This window comes from Sander lucioperca, chromosome 22 (genome assembly GCF_008315115.2).
Source record: "Sander lucioperca isolate FBNREF2018 chromosome 22, SLUC_FBN_1.2, whole genome shotgun sequence".
NCBI classification, from domain to species: Eukaryota; Metazoa; Chordata; class Actinopteri; order Perciformes; family Percidae; genus Sander; species Sander lucioperca.
Window position 1 is genome coordinate 14,417,451 of NC_050194.1, and position 17,868 is coordinate 14,435,318.

The 17,868-nt window shown below is 36.8% G+C and overlaps 2 protein-coding genes across 2 annotated transcripts in view; both read right to left on the reverse strand.

Annotated features, from left to right (window-relative positions):
* lrp2b (low density lipoprotein receptor-related protein 2b) overlaps nt 1-8,676 on the reverse strand; it is a 49,059-nt gene extending 40,383 nt beyond the window's left edge. The window contains exons 1-12 of the mRNA XM_031315081.2: nt 8,560-8,676; nt 7,569-7,679; nt 7,013-7,135; nt 6,554-6,670; nt 6,333-6,443; nt 4,671-4,787; nt 4,041-4,157; nt 3,646-3,789; nt 3,058-3,174; nt 2,462-2,590; nt 1,986-2,155; nt 1,497-1,720 (exon numbers count right to left, since the gene is read on the reverse strand). Coding sequence (XP_031170941.1) covers nt 1,497-1,720; nt 1,986-2,155; nt 2,462-2,590; nt 3,058-3,174; nt 3,646-3,789; nt 4,041-4,157; nt 4,671-4,787; nt 6,333-6,443; nt 6,554-6,670; nt 7,013-7,135; nt 7,569-7,679; nt 8,560-8,626 — 1,547 coding nt within the window. The 5' untranslated portion in view covers nt 8,627-8,676. The remainder of the gene's footprint in view (nt 1-1,496; nt 1,721-1,985; nt 2,156-2,461; nt 2,591-3,057; nt 3,175-3,645; nt 3,790-4,040; nt 4,158-4,670; nt 4,788-6,332; nt 6,444-6,553; nt 6,671-7,012; nt 7,136-7,568; nt 7,680-8,559) is intronic.
* A 2,117-nt stretch (nt 8,677-10,793) lies between these two features.
* On the reverse strand, nt 10,794-17,324 carry muc13b (mucin 13b, cell surface associated). Its single transcript, XM_031314820.1, has 11 exons — nt 16,826-17,324; nt 16,588-16,710; nt 15,851-15,960; nt 15,399-15,457; nt 15,102-15,259; nt 14,017-14,151; nt 13,870-13,915; nt 13,616-13,653; nt 12,328-12,415; nt 11,755-12,016; nt 10,794-11,514 (listed from the first exon to the last, which is right to left on the reverse strand). The coding sequence occupies exons 1-11, from the start codon at nt 17,322-17,324 to the stop codon at nt 11,359-11,361; spliced, it is 1,674 nt and encodes a 557-aa protein (XP_031170680.1). The 3' UTR covers nt 10,794-11,358.
* Between the last annotated feature and the right edge of the window lie 544 nt (nt 17,325-17,868).

Consider the following 17,868-nt stretch of genomic DNA (forward strand, 5'->3'; position numbering starts at 1 on the left):
GTGCTATAAAAACACATTTGCCTTGCCTTGCAAATTACATACATTGTTACATAACATTATCTTTTTAAAATCAGATGTTATTGTAGCCTGACATAGTCATACTCAGATTCTAGTCAGAATATGAGTCTGATACTGCTCCGTTGGGCTGTGATTATGGGGCATGTTTCAACCATAGACTGTATATAAGAATGGACCAACAGATCCCGTTGCTCTGGACGGAGACCAGTGAAGGCCGTTAGAAGCACTTTTCCGGTGAGCGCTGAGCGTTACTGCGCAGCCTCCAACTGAGAGAGACGACGTAAATGTGACGTGAGCAACCTGTCTGAAAGTTGGAAGTCTTCTGGTAGCTGTGCCAAGAGAAATCTCAATCATTCCCAATCTTGCAGAGACGGAGAGCGTAGGTATATGTAAGAAGATAACATAGACACAGGCTAAGGTAATGGAGCCTTTTATACATTGTCGTGTTTCTTTAGAAATAAACAATGGACAAATAAGTCTTTAAACGCTTCAGATGTAAAGTTATTCTCTGTCAAAGTGGCGCCAAAATGAATGGCAGTCAATGGAATGCTAACGGGGGTGATGGCTTTGTAGCATTAAAATGGCGCCATAGGAGGTTCGCGGTCCGAGGAGAGGCTTACCCCCTTGGTTTCAACGGAACCAGGAAAGAAAATGCCTAGACCTACAACCAATCAGAGCAACGGAACTCAACTTAACTGTCAACAGAACTCAACACCAATGAGACGAGACGAGACAGTGTATCGTCTCCATAGCAACCACTCTTTGCACTTCCGTCCTAACTTCCGACTTTTAGACCTTTTTGTAGCTGGATTATACATAATTTGTTTCGTGTAAATATGAATGTGGATAACGTTACTGGCAGTGAGATGCTTGCTACAGTTGCATTTCTAGTGATGAATCAGTGAAAACACGTTTTATTTCTCTGATTCTCTGTTTTGTTCTAACGCCGCTGGGTGCTCTCTCTCTTCAGTCACTCTCTATCTCGCTTGACCATATAACGTTACCATGCTTTCGGGCGGACTTGAACAGCTGCGTCTCAGCGACACCATCAGCTGGATTGAGTTGAGCTGAGACGGGTCAGTTGAGGATTTTAAAATGAATGCGCTGTCGATATCTTCTATAACAGACACGATGGCGGAATCTACACATCTCCATTCTCCATTCTCCGAATTCAACCCAAGCGCTCTTTGGTGAAGTGGTTGATTCCGTTACTGTTGCTTATCTGTCCATCATCGTATAAAGCCCGCCCTGACAATTTGATTGGTCCGAACAGCTCTGGTTGGAGCATAGTTGCTCCACAACGGATCAAGTCCAGACCGTACTTCCCGACCTCAAATGTTGTGGGCGGGGCTGGCATGGCATCCAGGCTAATGTTATTGGCATGCAGCTCATGAAATTATGTCTGAAATGGATTGCCATGCATGCCTTTCTCAGCAGCTTCGGAAGCAGCAGTGATAGACTAAAGCATTTAAACCCACCCCACTGTAGGGTCCAGGACGAGGCCATGAGGAGTCTGCAGGTTTTCAGCCAACAGTGTGACCCGGTTCCCTCCATTAAAGTCGCACATGTCGATACGCTGCATCATAGCCTCTAAGACATAGAGTTTGAAGTTGATCCAGTCCACTGCAATGTTCTGTACATTTTGGACTGCAGCATTCAGAACCTCCTCAATGTTACCACCATTGTAGTTGGCAGAGTACACCTGGCAAGAGAATGACAGGGTTTAGGACGAGTGGGTGTTTCTTCCCAACTCAACTACTGCCTTAGTGCCCTTGAGAAAAGCATAAAAGCCACAGCTGCTTTAGCACAGCTTCTCAGTGGTCAACAGAAAGTATTGCTGTTGAACTAAAGTGAAGCAGTTTGGATACACAAGAAGATGGTGTTAATCATATAAAAAATTATGAAAAAAGGTGAGGGGAAAGACTACTGTCATCACAAAATGTCACCAGACAATGATCCAGACTGACCTTTTTGGTATATGTATCACTCCAAAAGACTGTGTCGCTGTGCCAGTGATATGCCACCCCTACAGCATAACCTTTGCCCTGGGATGGCACCAGAGTTCTGACAAAGCGTCCGTGTATATCAGCCATCATCACATCACCCCCGTTGGTGAAAATTAGCTGTGGCAGTCCAACTGGAAAACACATCAGCAGTGAATTTATTACAAAAAGTTAAAGTCATCTTAGATGTTTTATATAATTATACAAAACAACCATATTTTAGAAAACCAAATCATTGTAAAGAAAAACATTAACTTTTAGTAAATGTTATGTTGAAAAAGAAATAGGCCTTATTATTCTTATGAGCAACATACCAGAGATTGCACAGTCAATGTAAAGTATTGTCTCTTAACTATGTCATATTGATCTTTAAAACACACCATAGATTATGTAGCAACAGAAACATATAAAGCTACAGTGTGATGTGTGACTTTCTGTACCTGACACATTGGCTTTGCAGACATGACCCTGCTCCAAGAAGTATCCATCAGCACAGCTACAGTGGTGTGTCCCAGGACGATCTTCACACAGCTGGTCACATATCCCCCAGATTTGACAATCATTATAGTCTGGGCAATAAAACAAAAAGCCATTTGTTATGTATTAGGCATTAGGATGATGGTCTATAAAAGTAATTGCAACCAGAGACCCATGAAATGAATCCAGTAATTATAGCTCTTCAAGGCTGACTCACATTAAAAGCCAACATAAAATGACTGAGACTATTTAACCAAAAGCTCTGTGCTCCCTTCATTAAAACAAAGTAACATTTAACACTAAAATAACACCACATTACAAAATAAGGTATCATGCAATGTATTTATGTTACCATGGAAGTAATAATCCACAGATCTTGCAACAATGTTAGGAGATCTCAGAAATTATCCACTTCAAATTCAACTCCATCAATTACCTCATTCTTACTAAATGCTGTTTTGTTGAATAGTACCGCTTCCTCCTGTTGCTTAACTACAGTACACATTTAAAGAATACAGATTTTGTTTTCACAAAAACAAACATGGTACATGTCACTCACCTACACAGGAACGACTGTCATTGGCTACAGTGAAACCATCAGGGCAGTAGCACGCACCTCCCTGAGGAGACGGGTGGCAATGGAACTCGCAACTCAAGGCAGAGCACTGCTCCAGGCCTGTAAGTAAAAGTCATATAAATCATCATGGACAAATCTTTATTTGGGATTATCATGTGCACAGCTTTGTCTGCCAGGGCATCATTATCAGTATTGTGACCAGCATTATAGCCATCATCAACATGAGTACGGAGGCCATTAGTGTTCGCCCTAGGAAAATTACCTGATAAAAGTTCATCTTAAACCAGGTGTGTGTGAAGGCAGTGATATAGAAGGTGAAAGTATCATATCGCAGTCTCAACAACTGACTTCTGCGAAACATTAATGATGAGTACAATACACTTTAATGTCTAAAACCCTTACACCTAAATGTACAGCCCTATGAAAATGCTGCAAATCTGGGATGTTCTACATTATGTCCTAGAGGTCTCTCATTTAGGAAACAGTAATTCTGTGTTTTTTGCTTTATTAAGACAGATATAATAGGCATACATGGCAGAATTCTACATGTAAAACATCTGTGTGACTTACTGCAGGTTTTCTGTGCTGTGGAGTTGGTCTCGTCTGTTCCTCCAGGACAGTCAGTTTTGCCGTCACATACTTTGCCCACTGGTATACATACTGACGAGCCTGGGCATCCCCACTCACCAGGGTAACAGTCTCTAGAGTTACTATCTAAAAAACACAGAAACACATGCTATTCTTTAAGTTGTGCAAAAAGCAGTTTTCTATTTTGGTTATCTGTCAGAATTAGTTTAGACTACCCTTTACGTCTTCTGCTACCATTTTTTCAAAATGGGTTATTCCATCACTGCAGTCATTTGTTTCTCATTTTGAATGAAACTCCTCAGCTATACCAAGATAACTTAGTCTTGTGCAATATTGAATATACAGTTTAAACTATTAATAAGAACAAGTTATCTCACCACATCCTTTCTCATCACTGTAGTCCCCACAGTCATTGAAATGGTCACACACCCAGCGTTGAGGAATGCAACGGCCACTGGAACATGTGAACTCACCGCCACTACAGCTCTGGTACGCTTAAGAATAAATAGATAGGACTCACATTTATCATCTCAATTATGGCCATTAAAAGAAAAAACTCTTCTTAACAATAAATACAATATTAGATAAGCCTTTTTTGGAGCGTAACATTTGTCATTGCAAAATTTCCAACAGCTGAAAGGTATGAAATGCTTTGTGGATTCTTGCCTTGCCTAACATTTGAAAATTATATATTTGCAAATCTGTTCAGAATAATGAACAGTTTGTCTTCTAAACAGACATAACTGTAAATTTTAAAATGCTGTATGCCATAGGAGCTTGCATCAAACTACTGAGCAACCTGAACATGAGAAACCACTGTATTTTGGTTTTGTGGGATTGCATTTACGGTTGAAGAACAGATTGGTCTTTTAACAACATACAACTTATCTACTGTCCAATTTATTTCAGATGAAAATGAGATACTGAAATGACATAAAACAGCATCATGGTCAATAGAGTTGCACTTCAGTTAAAACCAAACCCTGTCGAGTCACTTTCATCCTTACCACAGTCTTGCTCATCACTGTTGTCCCCACAGTCGTTCCAGTGGTCACACACAAAGGAATGAGGGATACAGTAGCCATTTGCACACTGATACTGGTGGATGGGACAGTGCTGTGACGCTGAAAATAAAACACAGCGATTGAATTTAGAAGTGCTAAAAAACGGAGGCACGTACACTTGAAGTCAAACAACCTCTGACTAAACTATGGGCAACATAAACTGAAGCGACAGCTAAATACGTTTCAATTTTAGGGTCACCAAATCCACGAGGAAGCAAAAATTGAAAAAGAACCAAAAGGTAACATTACAAAGGTTGAGCTTTAACGTAACGTTAAACTAACTAACTTTATAACATACATTTAACTTACGCTACTGTCAAAGATAAATAGACGCCAAAGTTTGTTAAAAGAAATATATTAAGATTATTGACAACACTTACGGCTGTTTTAAAGACATTTCCAGATTCCTTGACCACACTTCTATCCAGCTGGAATGAAAAATATTTACTCTGCTTCTCAATATTATCTAAATTATCTAAAGCTAATCTCTATCTATGGCAACTTGAACTAATGTTATGTTAGTTGCCATAGATAGAGATTTAGCTAAAAGAAACGAAGATGGCGACCGGAAATGTACGACAAATATGAACGTCTTGTTAGTAGTAGGCTAGCTACTGATTGGCAGAGTGCATGGCCATCTAGTTCTTCAAATGAAGGAACATCGAGATATATAAATAAAGAAATGTAATTTTTGCAAAGATGAACCAGAATCTTTAACGCAATTGTTTTACCATAGTAGCCTACACATTCAATTTCATTATTGTGTAAAACTAATCCTAATACCAAAATTGAGTGTAAAAATATAATTTTATATTTTGAACATGAGCAATATAATATTAAATGAATTCATCATCATTAAATGTTACTTACATAAATGCAAAATAACAAAAGTTACCCCCAATTTCACCGCTTTCTTTTAGTGAATTCAAAGAATATAGACTCTGAAACGTACACTAAAAAAGTAACAAAACTGTTGAACTGTATGGTGATTTATATGTAAGAATAATGTATGTTGTTTCCTGATTATAGGTTTTTTTATTAACACTATTTTTATGTATTTATTTATTATTTATTTATTTTAAGTAATATACTTGTTTCTTTGGATCGTTATATTGAGTGTGTGTCTGAGATGTTGTAGCCTATATGTTCAATAAAAAATATGAATGTCTTGTGATAGAAACTATTATGAAAATTAAGATGAACATAATAATACACCTTTTCATTTTTAACATAATGTTGTCTACTATGAGCAAGTCACTACCAACAATCAATCTGTGCTTGGCTGTGATCCAAATATATAAGACCAACTTAACTCTATTAATACCCATATGTCCCATTATTCACATTGTTGTTATTTTACAGCACAACATTTTTTTCATCTCAGTAAACATTTACATCACAACATCACTGCTCTAATCCTACCATATTATCTGAAGCAACTATTTTGCACAGAAAACCTTTTCTTTATTTAGCATAATGATTCCCAGCTTACATTTGTTTTTAGTGTTACAGAACAGAACATATATATATATATATTAAGTATCTGCAAAACCATCGCCATCAACATCAAGACATCTGGGTTTGCTGTGAGTCTCATTTACTCACTGCAGTTGAATTCATCAGAGCCATCTCTGCAGTTCTGCAGCCCATTGCAGTACTGAGAGTTGTTGTAACAGGCCCCATTAGCACATGTCTTCTCAGTGCAATCTGGATAGTCTGCAAAAAAAACAAAACACAAACTTCATATCTTACACTATACATCAGTATTGTGAATTTTGGACTGACTTCAAAGTACAGTGTCCTAAGTTCAGATGTAAAAGTCTTACTGCAGTTGTTCTCATCAGAGTTGTCCACGCAGTCCTTTACATGGTCACATCTGTATTTGCCAGGGATACACTGGCCCTCCTGGCAGGTGAACTGGTCTGGGCTGCAGGTCCGTCCACCTGAACCAAGAGCATGTGACTGGGTTTAGTCTTAAAATGCTATGCTGCAGACTTGTAGTTTGGAATGTGAAATGACAACATGCTTAAGCGTGAAGTTTATTAACATGTATTACAAGTTTAATTCTCACTCCATGCATTTCACTATTGAAAGGCTTCAGTTTTATAGTGACTTGATGTGGCCACCTAGTGGTTGTACTCTTCATTATTGCACATGAGCATGCAGATTTTTGCAGTATAATATAAAACTTTACATGCTCTACTTTCATTCCATTTTCATGACTTTTTTGTTGTTGTCAATCTCTCATTGTAAACAACACCACATAAACAATAAACACTGCGTACCACAGGTTCTTTGTTCATCTGAGCCATCGATGCAATCCTCCTCTCCATCGCAGACAAATCCCAAAGAGATGCATTCACCGCTTGTCACACATTTAAATTGCTGCGAGGTGCATGATGGAGGTGCTGCCACAAAGAACAAAACATTTGAAGAGTTTACACATAAATAATTGTGCTGTGTTTGGGTATGGTTTTATGTTTCTGTACAAATCCTTTCTTTGTTGCTTTTTTCCTGCCAAAAACTTCCCCAGTTAACAGACATTGTTGTCATCAAGGACATAACTTTGGGTTCAACATTGGCGGTGGTTGAGATCTCCATTTTTGAGCGAAATTTAAATTTTGAACATATCAAACACTTCATTTCCTGCATTCTTTTGAATTTTCCTGGAACATTTTTTTACATTTTCTGCATCAAGTTATGGTGCATATGTCTTTATTTATGTAAAGGAAATTATAATAGGTATTTTTGGGGGAGGTTGCACTGGACAGTTTTGATTATTGGGGGGTTGTAACCCCCCCCATCCCCCCTGTAAATTACGCCTATGGTTGTCATACTCACGACAGTTCAGCTCATCAGAGTCATCTGCACAGTCTTTCGTCCCATCACACCTCCAAGCTATGTTGATGCATTGTCCACTAGTGCACTGAAACTCCCCACTGCCACAACTTCCTGCAAAAACACCCACAGAGACAGAAGGATGGGATTAAAACGTCTGTCATCATCTTTTTAAGGTAATGATGTAGGTTCGACCTGCATGGTTTTAGTTACAGAGTACACTTACACATTTCATATGTTTAAAATACAATGTTAGATTTCCCAGGCAGGCGATGTACATGTTGCTTAAATGAAAAAAATGCTTTTTACAATTTCCTTGACAAATGAGTTACCATGTTTATGACAGCTGAAGTCACACTAAGTGTGCAACATTTGAACCTGAAAACATGTGATTCTGTAATTAAAGGGAAGTTAATTCTTCACCATGAATAAACAGTGCATCTTATGACCTTGGCAGCCTATCATTTCAAATAGATAATTGATGTCTGAATCAGCACAGAGACATGTAATGTGTATCACTTGTGTATTCAGAACTTTTCAGTATTTTGTAAAATATAATTTTGAATGAGGCACAACCCGGCAAAAAGTTCAAACCTTGCATAGGCATGAATTTAATTTAGTTGTATATACTTTGGAGGAAAACCTTTACTTTAAAAAAATATATTTTCACAATATTTTAACATCACATGTAAGGGCAAAGATTTGTTGTGTTAATGAATTAAAACAGCTAAAATTGTCGTGAATTTTATTCATATAATACTTTCTTGGGGTGTCAAACTACTCTAAACATTTTTGTGCAGTTTAAAAACTACAGTAATTGTGAAACATGAAATCCCATAAAACTCAATATTTTGGTCAAAATAACACTGATGATGCAAACATCCAAAAATCCCACTCCTGACCATTAGCAAGTATGTTTATTCTTCTCTCATTACTAAGATTTAACATATTTGTGACTAGGAACATATTGTTGTGAAATCAAGAAGATACATACCTTGAGAAATTTGAATTCCTTTGGACAACAGTAGAAGAAACAGAAGATGAAGACCTTTAAGGACCATAATTTAATTTTGGTGTTAGTTTGACAAAGTATGTACACTCATGCTACATCTGACTGTGTTATGAGCCTGGCGAAGATACAGTCTTTGGGACTGAGATGTTTGACCCAGTACAACCAGCAGACCAACAACGTGATATGGAGTAATACAGCTTTTTATGGCTCGCTTCTTTACATAAACTTCATCTAAGATTAACTTTTACCTGTTGGTATGTTGTCCACATCAGCAAGAAAAAGTAACTACTCACTTTTTTTTTTTTTGGTAGCAGGAAGTTAACACTGTCTGTGGCAAAAACCAGAGTTAATACAGTCTATATAGTTCCTGAAAATAGCGATGATCAAGAGAATTTTTTACCAGCCTTTTTTTATTAGTTCTTTACATCCTATAAAGAACCTTTAAAAACATAATTCAAATCTGAATGTTTTTTGTAAGAGTGGTGTACACAAAGGTAGTGTATAATGTGGTAAAAATATGGTATATGATGAGTGTATATGACAGCTGTTTAATTAATTGCAAGCAAATACAATATTTTTGCAATAAACATGATTGATATACCTTTGTAATTGCATACAGGAAAGGTGTTGGTGTACAATAGAAGTTCTTTAGTAATGTGTTGTAGGTACTTTCTATATAAATGTGACATTTGTTTTGCACAACCACAGGGGTATGTCATGGTCTATGCATTCCACCCTGATTGAGAAGAACAAAAAAGATTATTACTAAATGAACTTTATGGCAATTAATTGACTGAGACATTAGCTACAGCCATCAAACAAACTAAATATTGACAGCTCCTATATGGCTTTTTATTGCATTTTTCAATATGTGACCTTGCCACAGTATATCTGCTTAATTGGTTTACACCACACATGAATATTGCTTTGAGACAAAAAAAAGTGGTGAATATCTACTAGTGGCAAATGCTGTTTTGTCACATTTATCCTCCTCAGTAGAGAAAAAACTGTAATCAAGCTACAGCTAAATCATATTTGGCCCATGGTGTTCTGGCAAAGGGTATATCAGCAATTCAACTAATCAGATGTAATCTTCCCACAACACAAATGATCTGTTCCTTACAAACACGTGTTCCCAGCCACTCAAGCTTTAAACCATGTGTTTTTTCTAGCTGATACACCTGCTGTGCAGTCAGTGTTTCACTGTTCTTGCATGTTTCAGAGAAATAATGTTTGTACAATGCTTTGAAAACTGACACATACTCTGAATTTGCTTTTACGTGAACACATCTATGGTGATATAGAATGATGTATTTGAGAGGAGGAACCCACAAGCTTTACTCTCCAAAGCACAATAGTAAACTTTAAGGACAATCTTGTGATTTTAAAAAACAACACAATTTTGTAAATGTAAATATATTTCGACTATTACTTTAAAGGGACACGCTGAATGTCTATTTCTTTAAAGCATTTACTTCTTTGGGACCAAATTCGAAGGGAAGCTATGGCCGGGTTGGATCAGCGTTAGAGCAGGCGCACATGTACTGAGAGGTTTATGCCTCGACGCAGAGGTCCAGGGTTCAAATCAGACCTGTGATGATTTCCTGCATGTCTTCCCCCTTTCTCTCCCCTTTCTCACCTAGCTGTCCTGTCAAAAAGGCGGAAAAGCCCCAAAAAGAATATTTAAAAAAGAAAATGGGAAGCTGACCTGCAGAATTAACAACGGTCAAGTTTAGGCACCTGAATCACAGAACACACAGAACTTAAAGTATACTGTTTGTATGTTGACCCTGTCTTCACAGCGCACTCCAGTGGCAGAATGAAAGACAGCAGTGCACACTGCAACCACCTCTATAAATGGCATTCAAGGTGACAGGTATTTGACTTGACAATAGTAGTTTAATAATAATAATAACAACAACAATAACAATAACAATAATAATAATAATAATAATAATAATAAGATGATGCTTAATAATAGAGATGAACATGATAAGTAATGGAAAGTCTTTATTTATTATTAAAACAGTTTTTTAAATATATTGACATAGTTAAAATGAATTAAATATAAAGATGTAATTTGAGCGACAAAGACAAAATAATAAAATAAGATACGTGGTAAAATATTTCTAAATATTGTAATATTATTTTATTCATTTTGAATAACAGCTTGATTATTAATCAGACAAGAAAGTGACTCTCAGTTGAACAAAATAAAACATCAAACAATTTTAATTTAGTAAACATTTTACACAAATAATAACCTGAATTATATAGAGGGACCTAACATGCCGTGATTTGGAGGAGTAAGTCATTCAATTCTATTTGATAAAAAAGAACTTCATCTCATTCACAAAAACTGAGTGAAACAAAAAATGATCAAGAGAAGTTGTAAATTCATAGACGAGTGAGATATTATGTGGGCAATGATATCGAACAGCTCCCCATTTCTGGGTGTCAATGTCAGTAAACAATTAGACATTCTTAAGAGAGTAATATTCTAATTAATTAACAATAATAATATTAAGAACCTTTTGTAAAGACCTACAGTGCAGATCATATCCCAAACATGAATGAAGGAAAGACAGGAATGATTTATGAAAGCTTATAATGGATCAGCATAGAGTTCACACTACTGCATAAGACCTATGTAACTGTTGTGCTTCTATTCCCACAACTCTCAGCATGATGGTGTTTTAATGGTGTACAGTTATTTGGGGAGGGGGAAGAGTTTTTGATCTAGGTAAATGTCACTGCAGGGTGAACCTTTGTTCATCCTCATTAATTCAACCTTCTTCCATCATCGTGCGTGTAGTAAGGGTTGCTGTGGCCTTGGTTCTGAGCATATGGGTTGAACTCAGGTCGATTCTGGGCATAGGGGTTGGTCTGGGGGCGAACCTGAGCATACTGATTGTCATCATGGTCGTCGTAGTAACGCTACAATGAAAAGAGAATTTCTTCATGAGAGAATTGCAAAACCAGCCATGTATATCCCAGATGTTAACTTCTCTTACTCTGCTGAATATTTTCTACTAACATTCTACTTTGGCTCTTTCTGTTCCATGAACTAAAACCCTTTTAGGAAATCGTTTTTACATTGTATACTTCTTTAATTAACCCTTACTACTCTCCGATGTTGCTCCTCTTTGTACATCAAACACACAGACGTATACTCACAGAGTTTCTCCCCTCAGGGATCATGTTTTGCCGGCTGGTGTTCGGAGTCATCTCCAGGTTGGTCCTGCTGTCCCAGCTGTTGGTGGTTGTGGCCCGTGGGATCTTGGGCACCCCAGCATTGGCAAAGGATGACAGGCCGTTGGCTTGCCTGTTAACAGAGGTCGCCCGGCTGTTGGCTAAGCTGCTGTTAACCAGTGGTTTATTGGCAGGAGGGTGGCTGATGTCTGCATTTTTGTTCATCTTGGAGCTTTTCTTTGAGGATCTAACAAAATAAAACAAAATAACAAATTACTCTCTACTGTTACTGAATCTTTATTTCTGCGTTAAAGTCATCATTACATTTGTGAATTGATTTTTCTATGACTCAAATTAATTCCCAAATATATTTGTTTCTAAAGTAATGGCACGTTAAAAACACCAGGCTACCTTGACACAATAAAAAAGGTTCATAATTAATCTGATGGGTTACATAAAGGTTAATGTGTAGCGTAAGTGAGAGATAAACATGGCAAAGACATGGCAAAGGCAGTAATGAATGACTAGAAGTAGTGAGTGAATAGATGAGAAACTCACTTGCGTGCCACTACAGGCAGAAGAATGAGTGTGATGAGCAGCAGTCCCCCGAGCACAGAGCCGACGATTACCAGCACCAGCTTCCATGCTAACAAAACACAATGAAAAGGACATCAATAACAAGGCTACGCTATTGAAATTACTTTAATAACAACGTTCCTATGAAACGAAAATCTGCCAAGTGTTTCACAATACAGGCAACGCAAAGGCATAGCAATAAAGAACACATCAAAGTCTGTTTACAGTTCTCATGAGAAAGGTATAAAGTAATTTATGGCTCCAGAGGGAGCTGCGCATAATCTGATAAATGACCTGCAATTTAATCGCCATTTCAAAATATGCTCAAAACATACAGTTAATAAACATACAGAATAAATATACACATACACGGGTGGACACCATGTAGTACAATGTATATATATATATATTTTTTTTTTTTCTTTTTTTTTTTAATATATATATTCTTTTTTTCTTATGTCTATTGTGTTGAAATGTTTCAGCAGGATTATATTTCCCCCAGAACAGATATTTCTTTCTTTCCAGGAGTTGCATATGAACATGATTTTGGGGAAGTACTTTTACTGCAATGCATACAGGGCAATTAGGACAGCACTCCCATTAACATTTTTTATTGCCACATATTTCTCAAAGATATAGCTACACAGGTTGGGTTAACTACAGGTACCCACAACCAGTACATTATATACATCCCATCAGAGGGAGCCACAACCTACACAGACACAATAAGATACCAAAGTCAGAACAACAAGAAAAATATGAGAAGAAAAAGAAGACGAAAAAAATGAAATGAATAAGCATAAATGAAATTAAAAAAGAAAACCTTTTAAAATGAAAAAAACAAAACATGAAGTGACAAATTCATAAGAAACAGGCAAATGAAATCCCCTCATTCATACTATTAAGAATGAGGGTGTTAAGAAAGTGTATCCAATATGCCTCCCTTTGAAGACGATACTGTCCCCATTTCCACCTCTGTGGCATCTTTACTGCCTCAATGTCCATGTAGTGTAGTTCACTCAAGCTGTGGTTCTGACTAATTAAAGTGCTTGGCGACCCATGATTTATCATTGTTTATTATTTTCTTTTATTTTCTCATGGATTTCTTGCTGTTCTGACTTTAGTATCTTACTGTCAGGATAGGTTGTGGCTCCCTCTGATGGGATGCATTTGATGTATCACTAATTATCAAATAGGGATTTCTCATGTTTATTGTTTAAAAGGATTGTCTGTTTTTGCCTTTACTGTCAAACACAGCTTTTATACTCACATTCATTGCAGTTAAAACCAGAATAACCAAATGGACAACTGAAAGACAAGAAGAATGGTTCATTTTATAATTTCATATGATTTCATTTATACCCAAGCTCTCTACAGACACAGGTCATATTGACAGTGGCTCTATGATTTATATCTATGATACTATGGTTTACATTAAATGTTGTTGAAATATAATAAGGTATATAATTGGATAGAAAAAAAAAGGTTACACTCTGGATAATACTTTGACATTTAAACACTCACTTGACACATTTTTTGGAACCCTCAGCTTTTTGACCACTGGGACAAGCTGTAAAAGTAGAAAAAGTTGAGGGAGTTTAGATAAAAAAAAAAGCTTATTATGTAAAGCACACACACTTTATCTCTCTTGCACTCAATAAAGGCCCTTACCAATGCATATTTTGGTAGTGTAGTCCGTCTTAATGTAATTGTCCCAACAGGTGCAGGTAAACGATCCATCTGCATATTTACAAGTTGTACTGCTCTCATCACAGGGCTTCTTATCACACAGGTCTCTCTCTTTAAATGAAGGAAACACAATAAGATAAGAGTCAGTACACCAAATTCAAATAAATACAGTGGTACAAAATAAAAATAAAAACTAGATATGAACAATAGTCTGAAATGTTCAGTATTCTGGTAGCAGTTGAGAAATATCATTATTAGTAGGACATTATTACTCATTGGCTGAATGATACTCTGTACACTGTACAAAGATCACTATATGTGCTATGACAGAGGGCCTAGAAATACACTTGTAATCAGATTCATCACTGATAACGATAGATAGATGTGTGAAAAACAGTGCTGGATGGTTGAAAAACAACCTGAGCCTTGACACACGCTGCTACACTAACATTTAATATCTGAAATGCTCCAATGCCTCTACAAGCATGCTATTAAATTCCTTTTGAGACACTCGGAAGAACAATGTACAGTACATGTCTCTTCAGGCATTAAGAGAAAAACAAAACAGATACAGGCTTAAAATTACAGAAGAATAGAAGATAAAATAAAAACACTAAACCTCACTATGTTACAGTACTAGTATCTAACAGAATCACATAACTTTTTGATGCCAACACTATTTTCATGTATTATAATACACTTTATTTTTTAATCACAGCAAGTGAAATTATCACTTGGCCAAAACCCAAAGTGAGTGTAGTGTCTTAAAAAAAAAATCACAGCAATAGACAGTTCTGCATTTCACAGCCCTAACAGTGACATCCATGAACAAAAACCTTTAGCAGGACAAAATAAAACCAAACCATTTTTTTTTTATTTACAACTAATTCTTCTATATTTGAATGAATAATTCATGAATTTGTTATAATAATATAGCATACAGCATTTCGAAACAAAACTCTTCAATTAAGTTCACCTGAAATCAAACGTCTTGTTTGAATATTATTCTCACCATCAAACTGGATAAAGAAGTGACATTTACACTTAATAGATAGACTTACCATCAAAGATTGCACCTTTCAGAACACCGTCTCCACTGCTGGCTTTTTTCATCTTCTCTGTAACTTCTGCTGTTGTGATTTCAGCCTGTTCTGTGAAGATGATCTCTACATCTGCTCTGACTACAGTCTCCGACCTTGACCAAACTTTACTGGCTTTATTGGGCCTATATACACAAAAATCACACTTAATGATGATTATATTCTGCAATTATTAAGTGCAATATGCTGTAAGTGGACTGTAGGAAGTGTGATTCTAAATTGATAGACAGTCAGATGGTAAACACCATTGTGACTCTGACTTACCTGAGTGCCAACACTGTAGATCCAGAGTAACCCACCAAGCCTTTGAAAACATCAAACAGCTGTGTTTTGAAGAAGAAAAAACATGTTGTTTAGGGCATCAGCTGACAGCCACTTTAGATAAGTTTCACTCCTGGGATTGATAGATATTATGTAACAACAAAGTACATTCATTACCACATGCATGAACTTCAATACCTGAGTGTAGCACTGGTGAGTTAAGTGAACTATCACTGGCATTAAGTCTTTGCTGTTGCATCAGCTATAATGCAATGGCCACAGTTAGTTAGCTGTGATCTACAGGAAAATTAAATGTGTGCAAATCATGGATAAATATGTGTCACTCCTTGCAAAGTAGATGAGGCATATTTAAACAACACAAGGGGTGTGCTTCACCTGAAATGTATTCCAAAAAAGTAAAATTTAAAAAAAAAAGGAGAGGAGTTTTTGCTTACCGCTTCAGTAATTTCTTTTGAGGCAGATTGAAATTCTGGTGATGTATTGTCAGACACTGTTTCATTGTATATTAATCCAGGCAGGGTTAGTTGTCCAGGGAAAACTTTGGCTAAAATAGGAAAATATCATCTTAGGAAAGTTGTATACACTCCTGTTATAACCAATTATTTAAAATAATAGTTTAACTATGTGGGAAATATGCTTTTTCACTTTCTTGCCGAGTTAGATGAGAAGATAAACCCACTCTCGTGTCTGTCCAATAAATAAAGGCGGTTAGCTTAGCATTGAGACTTAAGACAAGTCTAGCATGAAATTGTTTCTGCTTGCCTAGCAACCTCAAAGTAAAGACAAGACAGCTTAAATTGTTTTCTTAAACAATAGAAGTATAACTGGTCTTCGAAAGGTGCTAATCATTTTGACCAACCTGATATTCTTTTAGTATGTTATATAGTTTGTTTGTGTATGTGATAGATGTATAATGTACAAAAAACACATTTCACTCCAAATGAAGCTTTCTCTCCCATATACAGCACTTTTTCTGCATGTAAACATATATAATAGACCCCAAGAGTACAAATATGATGCAAGGAGTATAATAGGGGCTTACAGTAACACTTCTCAACAAGGTCCTCCTACATCCTCCAGGTACAGTCCTAGACTTTTGTATTATAATTCATTAAGTCACTTTCTCATGGAGTAACAACCTCATAGTGGTGGTATGCAAACAAATACTTACCACTCTCACATCTTCTGCTGTCATAATTGTAGTTCTCACCAGCCAAGCACAAGCATGCAAAGCTTTGATTGAAACGAGGCACACAGGTGCTCCCATCGCCACATGGGTTTCCATCACAAGGGTCTTTAAAGGCAAAGGAATAAATAACATGCACACAAAAATATAAGGGTTCACAGTATATAAAACAATGACATCTTGGAAACAGAGTAAATTACTTTTTGGACACAGGTGAAATTACCTGGAAGCTTTGTTGTTGCAAGAGCTGGTGTTGTTGTTGTAGTAGGTGTTGGTGTTGTGGATGGACCATCCGGATCTGCTGTTGTTGTTAAAGTAGCTGTAGTTGTACCAGCCGGATCTGCTGTTGTTGTTAAAGTAGCTGTAGTTTTAGCAGCCGGATCTGCTGTTGTTGTTATAGGAGCTGTAGTTTTAGCAGCCGGATCTGCTGTTGTTGTTATAGGAGCTGTAGTTTTAGCAGCCGGATCTGCTGTTGTTGTTATAGGAGCTGTAGTTTTAGCAGCCGGATCTGCTGTTGTTGTTATAGGAGCTGTAGTTTTAGCAGCCGGATCTGCTGTTGTTGTTATAGGAGCTGTAGTTTTAGCAGCCGGATCTGCTGTTGTTGTTATAGGAGCTGTAGTTTTAGCAGCCGGATCTGCTGTTGTTATAGGAGCTGTAGTTTTAGCAGCCGGATCTGCTGTTGTTGTTATAGGAGCTACAGTCAGAGATGGGCAAAAATACATCAAAGTATTTTGTTACAAATTACAAATACTTGCTCATCAAATGTGTAAAAATAAAATCCAAAATACTGGTATGAGAAAAATGTATTTAATTAAAATAAAAGCAATTTGAAAAAAAACTAAAATACATTATATACATACGGGTATTATCACATTTTAGGCATTTAGTAGCCTTAATATGGGTCTGACCTTAACCCCCCTATAATGAAAAGATGAGTCCTGCTAATTACCCACATATACAGTAGATTTGAAGTAGCCAATCAGGATATCTTGGAGTTAGGAGGCTGCGAATTTCGGGGGTATATGCTGGGCGGTTTCTGTCAGTCAAAACAACTATTGACTGACTGAGTGAACAGCCAATTGAAATGCAACTGGGGAAACTGAACAGTTAGACTACACAGCAATGCACTAGTTATCTTAGATGACAATAAGGCATTTAGTAGATGCCATTTTAAGAGTGATAAATATACTTTAAGTACATTTCTAAGATTGTAAGAGTATAATACAGTACAAAATAGTAAGAGGAAGAAAAGCACTCCCTCCCTTC

Excerpts from the sequence above, each read along its gene's own strand:
- muc13b (XM_031314820.1), bottom strand. The coding sequence starts at position 17,324 with ATGTATTTTTGCCCATCTCTGACTGTAGCTCCTATAACAACAACAGCA. Across the intron at positions 15,260-15,398 it reads TCTACAGTGTTGGCACTCAG|GCCCAATAAAGCCAGTAAAG; the intron begins GTAAGTCAGAGT and ends TTGTGTATATAG. Across the intron at positions 13,916-14,016 it reads CACTACCAAAATATGCATTG|CTTGTCCCAGTGGTCAAAAA; the intron begins GTAAGGGCCTTT and ends CTACTTTTACAG.